General features: G+C 33.0%; 2 protein-coding genes across 3 annotated transcripts; one reads left to right on the forward strand and one right to left on the reverse strand.

The window, feature by feature from the left end:
* Positions 1–525: 525 nt before the first annotated feature.
* On the forward strand, positions 526–3,871 carry LOC123903273. Its single transcript, XM_045953227.1, has 6 exons — positions 526–840; positions 1,157–1,318; positions 2,138–2,218; positions 2,318–2,443; positions 2,902–3,003; positions 3,579–3,871. Exons 1-6 carry the CDS (start codon positions 741–743, stop codon positions 3,653–3,655), a joined length of 648 nt encoding a protein of 215 aa, XP_045809183.1. The 5' UTR covers positions 526–740; the 3' UTR covers positions 3,656–3,871.
* Positions 3,872–4,977: 1,106 nt separating this feature from the next.
* Positions 4,978–11,643, reverse strand: LOC123903283 (CCR4-NOT transcription complex subunit 11). 2 transcript variants are annotated; one of them, XM_045953235.1, is made up of 12 exons: positions 11,342–11,643; positions 10,244–10,354; positions 9,118–9,204; positions 8,369–8,422; positions 8,072–8,217; positions 7,763–7,913; positions 7,509–7,685; positions 7,172–7,243; positions 7,017–7,093; positions 6,787–6,928; positions 5,648–5,726; positions 4,978–5,258 (listed from the first exon to the last, which is right to left on the reverse strand). In XM_045953235.1, exons 1-12 carry the CDS (start codon positions 11,498–11,500, stop codon positions 5,161–5,163), a joined length of 1,353 nt encoding a protein of 450 aa, XP_045809191.1. In that variant the 5' UTR covers positions 11,501–11,643; the 3' UTR covers positions 4,978–5,160. The 2 variants fall into 2 exon arrangements, 1 of the variants encoding a protein (XP_045809191.1); XR_006807883.1 differs by lacking the exon at positions 4,978–5,258 and having other exon boundaries at positions 6,787–6,917; positions 11,342–11,622.
* Positions 11,644–13,069: the final 1,426 nt, after the last annotated feature.

The raw sequence follows: 13,069 nt of genomic DNA on the forward strand, positions 1-13,069 counted from the left end.
TGGAGAATAAAATTAAAAAGTCATGGGGAATGTGAGAAGTTTGGGGCGCCAAAAGAATATCTCAATTATTAAAGTAGATTATGGGCCAACTTATAATTTTGCCAGCCCTAGATCTTAATAAGCCCACAACTTGTAAATATTTCTATTTTTTTAAAAAAATACTTTGTTTTAGATTTGACAACAATATTAAATAAAGTAGGTTGACTTTTTCCAAGATTATTATTATCCACTCACATGCATGACACATCAAATGGCCTCAGGTTTGAGTCAGTTGCCTCCCCACTTACTTCACTTCAGTCGGCAACATTCAAACCGTCCAATTAAAATCAAACAGTCCAAATATTAAAATAAAATTTATATTCAAAATTAACCAAAATCTGACTTTAAAATCTCAACCTTTCAATCCTAATCAAACAGTCCATATCTGCTTGCTGCATGCAGTTTGAAGATACCAAATTCATATCCCATCAAATGCCGGTTGCATGACCGATAAAAAAACCTTAATGAGTGTAACTACGTGCACCATCACAATTGGTATCACCACAAACAAGAAGACCTTAAACAAACACAACACATAACCTTGTAGATTTGTCAAACACTCAACTTCCAACAAACACAACACATACCCTTCTATACAATAAATTCCTATTACATTAAATGTTTCATTTTTCAAACTTGCTTAACTAGTCATTTATATACATAAAGTCCCCACATCTGTTAATTACTTTCTACTGTTACAAATGGCTTTTGCAACTGTCATAACTCTTTTTACTTTTCTTCTTCTTCAACCTCTTTCAGCTAAAAGTGACTTTCTTTCTCCTTTGCTTTCACCTCTATTTGGTTTGTAACTAACTCTTTCTTTTATACCCTTATTATCTTTTAATTCATTTCTTTATTAAGATTAAGATTTAAGATACTTTTTTTTATTGATTTTGATTTGTGGGTCTTGTGATTTTATGAAAAATAATCTAAAGGGTCATTTCAAGTTTTTTTTTTTTTTTTGAATATAATATGTAGTTTGGGATTTTTGAATTAGCCTGTGTCTCTAAAATCACAGTGGATCACCGTGATTCTAGCGTATATATAGTGATACCAAAACATAGGCTTAATCTTATATGATGTTTTGATTTTGTTTTGTTATGTTTTGAGTTTTCAGATGATGTGTGCAAAGAAGTGGAATGTGGGAAAGGAAAATGCAAACCTTCTAAAAATAGTACTTTCCTTTTTGAATGTGAGTGTGATCAAGGTTGGAAGAAAGCTTTTGATTCCAATGATGATGATGGAGGATTGAAGTTTCTTCCTTGCATCATTCCTAATTGTAAGAACTCTCTATTTCTTGGCTGCTAACAAAAAGTATTCAATATATTATGTTTGTTGTTGTTCTATATATGTTGATTTAGTTTCTATTTGGATTGACTTATTAGAACTTATCTACTAGCTTAAGAGCTTGTGAAACTGTTTGAGAGAATTTATTGAAACAACTTATAACAAGTCCATAAAATGTTTTTAGTTTATTTTCAGAAGTTTTTCAGGATAACTTATGAAAACAACTTATAGATAATCACTTATATGATAAGTGGCTATGCTATAAGCGCTTAATTCAGCCGATTGATTATCCAAACATGTAATTTTGCAAAGCAAACGCAGTTATGTGGTATGTTTTCTTCTTGTCCGATTACGCTGCATCTGTGTGTGATTGTAAAGGTCCACAGACCAAAGTACATTTGGTGAAATGTTTAGAACTAAGAAAACAAAGGAGGTGGAAGTTTTACCAAACTGTTCTTGTTTTATGATAGAGATTTTCATGTTATGCTTTGGTTAAGATGTTAAATAATACTATATGAAGACAAAATAGGAACTGTTACAAATGCATAATTTTCAGCATGAGTCATATTAAAATTTGTAACATGGTTTAATCACATTATAAAGTGTTCAAGTAGAGGATTACTACAGTTATATGATAATCTGTCCAAACTTTAATTTTCTTTTGGAGTCAAAATCAAAATTGTAGTTCACTAATCACATTGTTTTTAAAAGTATATAACTTTCTTGACTTTAAGTTCGTGAGTTCTCTTCATGAATATTCGAAGTATATAACTTTCGTGGATGCTGAAATGATACCGTTTTTATTTTTTAGGTACATTGGACTACTCTTGCTCCAAAGCTCCTGCCCCTGCTCCAGAAAAAGCAAGACAATCCAATGAATCAATATTTGATGGTAACCGAAAGATTTAACCATATGCGTCTCAAATTTCTGATTGATGTGTTTTTTTTTTTTTGTGTTATGTTATAGATTCTTGTTCATATGTTCTTGTAGCTTGCCATTGGGTTGATTGTGGAGGTGGCTCGTGCAAGAAGACATCAACGTTCAGCTATAGTTGCGATTGTGATGCAACCTATAACAATCTCCTCAATATCACTACCTTTCCTTGCTTCAGAGAATGTAAGATTACAAGACTCACTAAGTTTAAATCATAGATTTAATTCATATACACTCGTCAGTGTAATAATCGCTAGATCATTTAAAATGTTTTACTTTAATTCTAACTAGTTCTAAAGTCAAACATACGATTGGTTGTGATTTTCACAGTGTAACAAAATTAAACAGTACTACAATCATTATTCTATGATTGATTATGATGTGAAAAATATTATGATTTATGTTACATCATATTGTGTGGTAATCCATGAAGCACGGACATAGACACGAGACACTGGCACATCGACACCGATAATAATTTGAAAAAATGATATGATTCAATGTAATCATAAGTGTCGGTGTCAGACACTGACGCGTGTCCAACACCAGGACACACCTATTTTGAGGAGTGTTCGTGCTTCATAGGTGGTAATGTAGTAGAAATTAAATAACTTACTTGAGATTTTAAATTTGTATTGAAGGTTCTCTTGGCATGGGTTGCTCTGCCCTTGGAATATCGGTGTCAAATTCATCATCATCTTCTCCTCCACCACCAGCATTGAATGATGACAATAAGAATGAGGGTAAGGTCACAACTCACAATTGTATGGTTAAGTCAGCAATTCAATTCATAATTTGGTTTTTCCTAAACAAAAGTTTAGCTTCATTAGGTTAGTCTTTTATTAAGTCATTGCATATATGTTTTAAATTCCAAAATATCAAGAAAAGTTGAACTTCGATTCAGTAAATTAATAAACCTAGCAGGGTACATAATGACTAAACTGTTGAAATATCAAACTTTTAAACTATTTTGACAGATATATGGATTGTTATCAAAATTACAATTAGATTAGGATTTTTTTTCTAATTTCTCAAGCCAAAAAACAAACTTGTCGAGCTATCTCGCCATGTTATAACATAATAGAAATCCTATGAAGTACTAACACAAATTAAATACAAACACCGACACGATACTGACACATTGATAATAATTTGAGAAAATGAAAGTGTGATCAAATGTAACTATATGTGTCAATATCAAGTTGGTGTCAGACACCCCGCTTTCAATCTGAAGTGTCAGTGCTACATTGTATAAATCCTACTCAATATACATCTTCCATGCCATAATATTTAGATTTTTTTTCTTTTGTTTTATCAGCTAGCTCAATTCTACAAGGAAGTTCCCTTTGGCTGGTCTTGGTGATTATGGTCATGGCAAAGATACAGTTGCAATAGGACAGTTGCTATGGATGGTTTTAGAAGCTTTTCATTCTATGCCATTGGTTAGGGACTGGTTTATCACACGATAAATTTAGTCATTATATCTTAGTTTCAAAAGAGATGTTATGGATATGATATGCTTTTTTTTCCTAGCTATTCTTCATTCAGATTGTAGAATAATTATGTAGAACATTGATGATTGAAGTTGTTACAAATTTTTGTGGTGCCCAATTGTAGCATTTGATTTGATTTGAGAAGGTTTTATCTTAGGTGCATATAGTGTTTCTCTATGCAAATGGAGCACAGCAGGAATTGTTTTTTAAGAAGCAATGAGAATTTTATAAGCATCAGCAAAGTAATTAAGATACAAAACTATGCAAATATAAATTAAAAACCTAAACAAAATGACAAATTATGACCTCCCAATCCATCTATATAAGCTTGCAGATTGTATCAATCAATCTACATCCCACAACACTACCACAAACACCTTTTAAGCTCTTCATCACCACTTCAGAATGAACACAAAGTTCAACGGTAGAAAAACCTCTATGACGAGCAATTTTTTAAACCTTCAAACACACCCCAAAGCTCTGCAACAAACGCATTGCAAGCGCCAAGAAATTTTGCAAATCCACAAATCCAATTACCATTTGCACTGTAAATAAGACGACTACCATAGTTTAGAAAATTGAATGAACAATCGATGGTTCGTGTCCAACCGGACTATTATAGAGGTTAAGTGCACCGATTATGTGGTTTCAAACTGAACCAAATTGTTATTATTAACTGATAATTAGGACTGCTGGAAAAGATAACTGAACCAAATTAAATATTAGGACTATTTAAAAATAAAAAACTAAAGTGATTCGTTTGCTGCATAGCTATTTGAGAAATCATATTTGAACTTGTAAGTAAATGAACTTTTAACAAAAAACACAAGAAACTACTAGCGTTCTGTGAGCGATGCCCATCAAGCAAGCCGAACCCACATCCTCTCCCACAATTCATTTTCACTATCTCTAGTCAACAATTCATTCTCCCTCTTCATTTTGTTCTCATATTCTTTCCCCCTACACACTCAGTTTTATTGTTACAGAGCTGCACCAAAAAAGGATCCAAACAACCTCAAATCAGGTTTCACATCTGTGGTTGAAGCTGGTGAAGCTAGTCCATGAAACATAACAAAACTATTAACAAAGTTAACCCACAAAGACTTTTAATTGAAAAATGTTATATATAAATTACAAAGGATCTTTCTATATCATTCTAAACAACCGGGAACTTAATTAAAAACTTGAGTAAACTATAAGGTCTAACTCATTAACACAATCCTGTCAAATATAAAAACTCATTAATTTAACCATAATTAAATGAAAATAACACTAAATATGATCTTTATATTCCATAATGTTAAAGTAAACAATTGCACTCTACCAAAGATCAGGTAGGACATATCTACAGAGGTCTTGAAATGGTAGGACATGAAAGGAGTGAAAAATAACAGGCTAAATCAGTACTCATTCCAACGACTTGAGAAGTCTAAATAACGCAGCTGCCTCTCTAATCCGCGAAAACTCAATGCAAAACGCTTGAACTTCGATGAAAAGATCTTTAACTGCAGGGTAGGATCACCAACAAAAATTAGTGTCTAGATGCCAAATTCTCATTCCTCCTTTTTATGCATCAGTCAATTAATATACAAAGAGAATACTAACAAATATCCTTCAAATACTAGTAAAAATAGGAATTATCAATTAAAATTTTCAAACAACTTGAGTAATGCATTTACACACCCGACGCATTTGTCACCATTCATAATTCATAAATTATATAGAGAAAACTAGCTATTTCCCTGCAACTTATCTTTATTTCCTCTTTTATTGGGACCCACATAGTCTGCGTCAATAAACAGAAAGGCAACCCCTCGTCTCTCTAAGTTCAGCAATTTATACAAATAGAAAATGCCTCCCAATCAAAAGTTTTCAGGCTTCAAGAAAAACTCACCATTAATAATGTTGTTACGAATCAGGCTTTGCAGGAAAACACAAACAAGTCTCACAAGCCTGTTCTGCATGTATTTATCCTGAGGGAATAAGGTAGAAAGCTGAAGTGTTAATTGCATAAATAGCATGGATACAACGTAGTAAATTTTAAATTGCAAAAAAAAAAAATTAATTTTACATTTTTCTAGGGCCATATTATTTTTATTGATACAACATACTAGTGTAATACTAAAAAATAAAAAGGTGCAAGAACAAGCATAGAGATTTGAAGGCAAAAACAGTAAAATTAAAATATATAAACCATTTCAAAATGAAACTTATGATGAGATGAAACTTATTTATCCACTTGAATGAAATAGTTCCACAAGAAAAATAATTTATTGAATGCCATAAAAATAAGTACAAACTGAAAAATGTTCAATGGTGGCACAACTTTCGCTGGGTTATAGCTTTTTAAATGACATAAAAATATTGAACATAGGATCTTGCAAATGTTAGGAATAAGAGATCACTAAAAAGTCAAATGGACGGTAGAAAACTAAAAAGCAAAATGCAGGGATTGCGGACCATCATTGTACACTGTCATACCCATACCTATGAGGGAAATTTAGGAAAGAGCGCAATTACAACTTATAAGCGCAAATCATGTGCAAATATGCATGTACATGTACATTTCTCATCCATGGAGATGCATTTTATTCTAGTTCAAGGAATGTTGTGTTGAATTAAAGGGGCTATTCAGAAAGCAGCAAATAGATTGGTGGTGGTTTTCTTCAAATTTTAGATCTAACACATTCCCTTAAGGGAAATTACTTTACTTTCCCCCGTCTTTCCAAATTCGCCCATGATCTTATATGAATTTTGTATAATCTTACGACTAGTGTTACAGTTGCATGATTTACGATTATACTTCCCGTCTCCGATTTTGTGTAAAATCTAGATTTTAACTACCATGCATACTAGAGTGGGACACTCAGAGACCCCATCAACTTAGAGTGCTACAGGAAAAGGGAATCATAAGGTGGTTTGGGAGAGGAACATAGGGGTTGGAGTGATGATGAGGTCATGGGTTCAACTCCTAAAACTGGCCATTTCAGAAGGAAGAAAAAAAAAACGATATAGCATAAGGCAAACAATTACCTTGATGTTCACACAAGATGATATACAATTAGTTATGTACATGTGAATGAATTCTGACGGCAGTTCAACTGCTGTTGTAAGCCTGTTCACGACTTCCATTGAGTGTAGACTCATGTCCATATTGACAAGTACTGTAAAGTATCTGTATCCATAAATAAGCAAATAGAAATAAAGAAAATAATAGTGACCAGGTATTAGTTAAAGACAGATGTATGAGGTAAAATGCATACTCTGCTGATATGTCTGGAGATTTTATCAGATTAGTGAGAATTTCAACTGCAATTAGGGGATTGTTTTCGACCAGTTCCTGAGAGAATAAATGAGAACAAAACATCAAAACCTAACTTTCTCAATGATTCACCATAAAGATTACAAAAACACATACCGGCAATTTTCCTGGAGTCAGTCCGCAGTGATATACAACATTTGAATCATTTCCAAGCTCCATGAGGAATAGCTGAATTGGGGGCAAAAATCAAAATCATCTTATTCTTAAATGAAGATTTGAGAAAATAAATAAGGCGCAAATGTAACTTCTCATACATTCTATGATAGTAAGAAAAGAAGACTCCTTCCTTGGAAACCCAACCAAAATGAGAAAAAATGTTTTCCTTACAAGTCAATCAGAGGACCATCTTACAATCTCATTAACACAAAGTTGGAGGATACAAGTCTCATATTTCCCAGTAAAAAAAAAAACAATAATTTCAAATAATAATCACCTCTTGCTGTCTGGGTGCAAGAGCTCCCTTCAGAGCTTTTGCAATTAAGTCCCTTACTACTGCCCCTCTACTAGTATCAATGCACATACCATGGTCCCACATGAGTTCACGGTCACGGTTCTCATTAGAGTATACCATAGATGGAATAGGTTTGCCATTAGGGTTGATCCAAACTAGCTGAAAAGCATAAATAGTTAGAATAATTAAGCTCAAAAAATAAAATAAAAACCATTGCAGACACAAATATGCTATACCTCCCCATCAAGTATCGGGAGCCTTGGTGGAAGAGGCCTAATCCAGTGAGGATTTAATCCTTCCAGTGAAAGATTTGACAATAAGCCAACCACTGCTTCATCTTTATTTCCGGTGCCAATTTTAGGCTTTGTTCCAGGTCGCCGATCAAACCTGTTAATTAATGTATATATTGATATATTAATAACGCACAGAGAAGATAAATAAAACCATCATTATTATAAAGCACATAATCTTCGATTTTAAATTCTAAAATAAATATGGGAAGCTATTGAAGAGAGTAAAAAAGTATGAAAATAAATGCTTCATACTCTGATGACTCTATATCACAATTTGGGGGAATGTCTGGGTCAGGAACTGCATTTTTTACAAAACCATCTTTAAATAAACCATGATATGGTTCCTGATGAACTTTATCAGAGAACTGCAGCTTCAACTGATCTAGTGAAAGCGACTCCTGACATCAGAGAAGATAAATAAGTATACAAAGTCCAAAAGTTGTAAAGCAAGAGAAGAATAAACCCATGAGAATATTTAGATAATATGGAAGGGCAATAGATATATTCTGGGATTATGGGCAAATACTGTGCCATATATAAGTAACTTACATTAATTGATGGATCAAATCTTGTCACATAATCTGATGCAGACTGTTTAAGAAACTGCAGTCCAGCAAAAGAAAAACATTTTAGAAACTATGACCACTAGAGGATAAACATTTAGTGAAGAAGTGAGAGAAAGAAAGCATAGTGCGTTCACCAATACATGATGCCATGTATAACTGATATACACACATAAAACAAATATGTATATGCATGTTGATGGTGAAACAAGCATTAGAGTCTAATACAGGAAACACGCTAATCGGCTAATAGGAGGATAGCTTTAATCAAGGTGCTTGTTTCAGAGAGGATAAATACCGCGGCAAACAAATGAGAGAAATAAACTAGCAGAAAGGAAACATATTAGAATGATTAAACCAGCAGTCTCTTATAAATGAGGCACAAATATTTCAATCAAACAAAACTCAATGGCTTAAGATGGATACTTTTAATCAAGATACTTGTTTCGTAGAGGATAAGAATCACAACAAACAAATTTCTATACCTAGCATTCTCTTATACATGAGGCAGTAATAAACCCTTGAAAAAATTATTTACTACACATACATCTTCTGATTAAAATTTCTATTTTCCAAGTAAATACACCCACGTTACAGAAATCAAAGCACACCTTCATCAATCTTTTTTTTCTTACATGCATATTAAACATGCCTATAAATCTCATCAAACATCATAAGTGATAAGTGACAATAATGTATATCGCTCGTGTTTTCAAAGACAAAATAGTATATAACCTCTTTGCCGTTATGGGATCCATCAACACCTAATAACTTCAGAATAAATGCCTTCTCAAGCTTTTTGGTCCCATCATGACAGGAAGCCTGTAAACAAAAAATTACTCTTGCCTCAGTCACAATGAAAAAACACGGCAAAAATACATTAGAAGTATTCAAAAAGTTATAGAACATACAGATAGAAAAAAAACACAAGTTAAAAAACTACAACAACCATTGAAATTTCAATATAGCCTTTCTCTCCCCTTTAAATAGACTACCTTCCATTTACTCCATTTTTCTCAATATGATATACTCAGTAAACTTGCTCGAAAATTCAAATTGCATAAACTGAAGAGTTTAAGAAACTTTTGAACTTATATGTAGATTGCATAGTCTAAAATAATTCCAGCTTAACATGTGCTAGTAAAGCCCATCCAGGCATCAACACACATTCTCTCAAACACAGCATTTCTAATGTCCAAAACTCCTCACCAACTCCTTATTCGGATGCTTCATCCATGTACCTAAGTTACTTACACCTGAGGTATAATGCATCATCAACACTCTGGCTTCATCATCAGTTTCTCAGTGTAGCTCCAAAAGCAGTTTCTTCGCATTTTAATAGGTTATAATACACTACATTCTAGCCGGTTCCATCAGTAAGGTTCTCTTAGCTGGCATACATGTACCACACTACAGATGTGTTTCTTTTCTTTTTTTGGTCAAGTAGCCTAGTGGCTAGAATTTGAATTTCACCCTTAAGGTGAATAAGTGGAGTGTTTGGGGTTCGAACCCTGGCCCTTACATATATAATATGTCCCTGAGCTACGCTCACGGGGACAGATGTGTTTCCGATGAACAGTTTTTACTTTTTACCATTTTGTTGAGCCATTTACAATTCTCATATTGACAATCCTTCAACTGATTTCAATGGTAAAGCTATATATTTAATATGTTTGCCCATCTTTTATTAGTTTCTTCATAGTGTCTTCATGAAGTAATATTATCCTACTCTGGCACTTTAATTTTTTTTCTGACTTCAATTTAAAAACTGGTTCTAATTTCTACGATATATATAAAAACCATGTAGCACCCAATAAAAAATTGAACAAAAAAATATATAGCGATACAAAAAGTATCTTACATTTATGATAAAGCCTATGAAGGGATTTGCTGATGGATTCTGGGAAGAATAAGCCTCAACTAGTAGAGCAAAAGCTATTAATCGCTCAGTAGTGCTAAGTACCTTATTGTCCTGCACGTAAAGATTCAAATTCAATTTAAACAACATTTAACACTATCTCGAATCAAATAGAGAAGAAAAAAAAACACCATCCCCAGTTGACCCCATTATTTTAACTCAATATCGTTTCCATCTATGGAAAACCCAGAGCACACCATTAACTTAATTGCAACCAAGGTTTTAACTTAAATAAAGTTCACAATGCGGGCCACGACATCTAGATTATTGATTATTCACTATGCCTCTACGACCACAACTCAACAACAAAAACACCATCCCCAGTCCTGCCCACCCCACTATTTTTTTAACTTAATTCCATTTCCATCTATGGAAAAGCCACCTGAATTGCAATCAAGGTTTTAACTTAAATAAAGCTCACAGTGTGAGCGGCAACATCGAGACTATTGTTAATTCACTATGCCTCTGCGTAACTCAACAACAAAAAGCACCATCCCTAGTAACTCAATTCCATCTCCATCAATGGAAAAACCTAGACAACGTTACTTGAATTGATATCAAGGTTTTAACTTTAATTAAAGTTCACAATGCAGGAGGTGACATCAAGATTCTTGATTATTCACTATGCCTCTGCGACCGCAACTCAACAACAAAATACACCATCCAAAGTCCACCCCATTATTTTAACTCAATTCAATTTCCATCAATTGAAAACCCAGCACACCTATACCTGAATTGCAATCAAGGTTTTAACTTTAAATAAAGTTCACAATGTGGGCAGCCAACATCCTAGATTATAGATTATTCACTATGCCTCATGACCGCAACTCAACTGCAATTGAATTAAGGTCACATTTTTCCTAATTTCACCTTGATTTCGGTTTTTCCCAGTATCAATAACCACGACAATTACACTAAAATAATTCAAAACCCTTCATATAAAACCTCATATTGCAATAAGAAAAAATAATAATAAACTAAAAAGCTAAAAATCCCAAAACCCTAATAGAAAAAATTGAAATTGAAGAGAGAAGTAACAACCTGGAGAATCATGACGATGTATGAACAGAGAGTGAAATGGCGAGAGTGAGGAACAGTGGATTTGAAATCGGCGAGGATCTCATTGAGTGGACGCTGATCTTGTGTGATAAGCGAATACAGTGAACGCGATTCTTCGAAGCTTAATTTCCGAATACTCATTTTGCTGCGATGTTGTTAGGGTTTGAGGATTTGGGAGTTCAAATCCCAAGTTAGGTTTTTTGGATTCTATTCTACTGTTGTTGTTATCGCATGAAACAATCAATCTACTCTCGTGAGTGGTATAGTACTAGGTGTATTATAATTTTTTTTTTTTCTTTTGCGAAAATGATATAATTTGTTTTTAGGAAAATTATATTTTTTATTAATTATATTTATTTTTTTGGTGATAAGTTTTATTTTTATTTTTATTTTTTAAAAGTATTTTACTAATTTTTTGTTAAATTCTTATACTATTTATCTTTTATTTCAAAGTTAGTAGTTACTTTAACAAGTTGTATAACGTTCAAAAAAAATTGTAACAAAAAAAAAAAAATAGTTACTTTAAAAAGTTTTTAAGTTTTTTTTAGGTTACTATGATATTGATACAAAGTTTTCGGGTGGATTCTCTCTCCCCTTTCAATCAAATTTTTTTCATATGCATAAATCGAGAATCGAACCTCTAACCACAGGTTTAAGGGGTCTAAGACCCTTATCACCTGGATCAATTCATTGTTAGTTATCTCATAAGTTTGATTTGCGAAAAAATAAGAAATTGGATAGAACAATTTTAGTTGCATTGTGATTTCAAAATTGTTCATGGTATAAAACAAATTGGGAATCAAAGAATTGGACAAAAACATAATTTATTGTCCCCTACTCAACCACAAGATAACTTTTTATCGTACAAGACAAAACTTGTGTTTGGTTTGAGAGAAGGAAGGAAAACACGAAAACCACCCTAGTCCAAGTTCATTAAGTGGTTTTCGTGTTTTCTTTCATTCTCTATTTCCTTCTCTCAAATCAAACACATCGTAAATGTTTCTCTTGTGTTGTCATGTTTTGTATTGCTTTGTTCAGTACTTACGTTTACGTTTTACAGGAAAAAACGAACACTGTTACCAGTGTTACAATATAAGTTAGTCATTTTTATCAAATTTTTGTTGAATACGTCCATGTGGCTAACAAAGTACATGTGGATAACCTTGAGGAGTATCATGTAGACATTTTAAACAACATTAACTAAAAATTTGATGGAAATGACGACATTGATGTTGACATTAGTAACGTAATGGATCAACTTAATATGTTCATGATGCTAACAGAGTAACGTGGATAGTGATGTCAACAAGGCGGAAATTGAGCGAAAAATACTTTATCACTCTCTTCCTCCACCATCTAAAACGCTCTTCATCCCCATTCTCCGCTTCGGAGAGGATTTTTCCCTTATACACATATTGTGTGAAAATATAAATAAATATAATACTCCCTCTGGTCCTTAATATATATAAGAGGAAGTTTACTTTTTAGATACATTAAAAGATTAATGTATATGGTCTATAATCTAGTCTAGATACATCAATTTGTCAATGTATCTAAAAAGTGAATCTCTTCTTATATTAAGGACCGATGGGAGGGTATATAAAAGCATTTGAATATACACATATAAAAGTTATTTTATAAAGTATTTAGAGACATAGTCTCCACGGGGTGGGGGATGAAATTTCATCTTTATCGTAAACCTTTGTCGAG

The sequence above is a fragment of the Trifolium pratense genome, linkage group LG1 (assembly GCF_020283565.1).
Source record: "Trifolium pratense cultivar HEN17-A07 linkage group LG1, ARS_RC_1.1, whole genome shotgun sequence".
Lineage (NCBI taxonomy): Eukaryota > Viridiplantae > Streptophyta > Magnoliopsida > Fabales > Fabaceae > Trifolium > Trifolium pratense.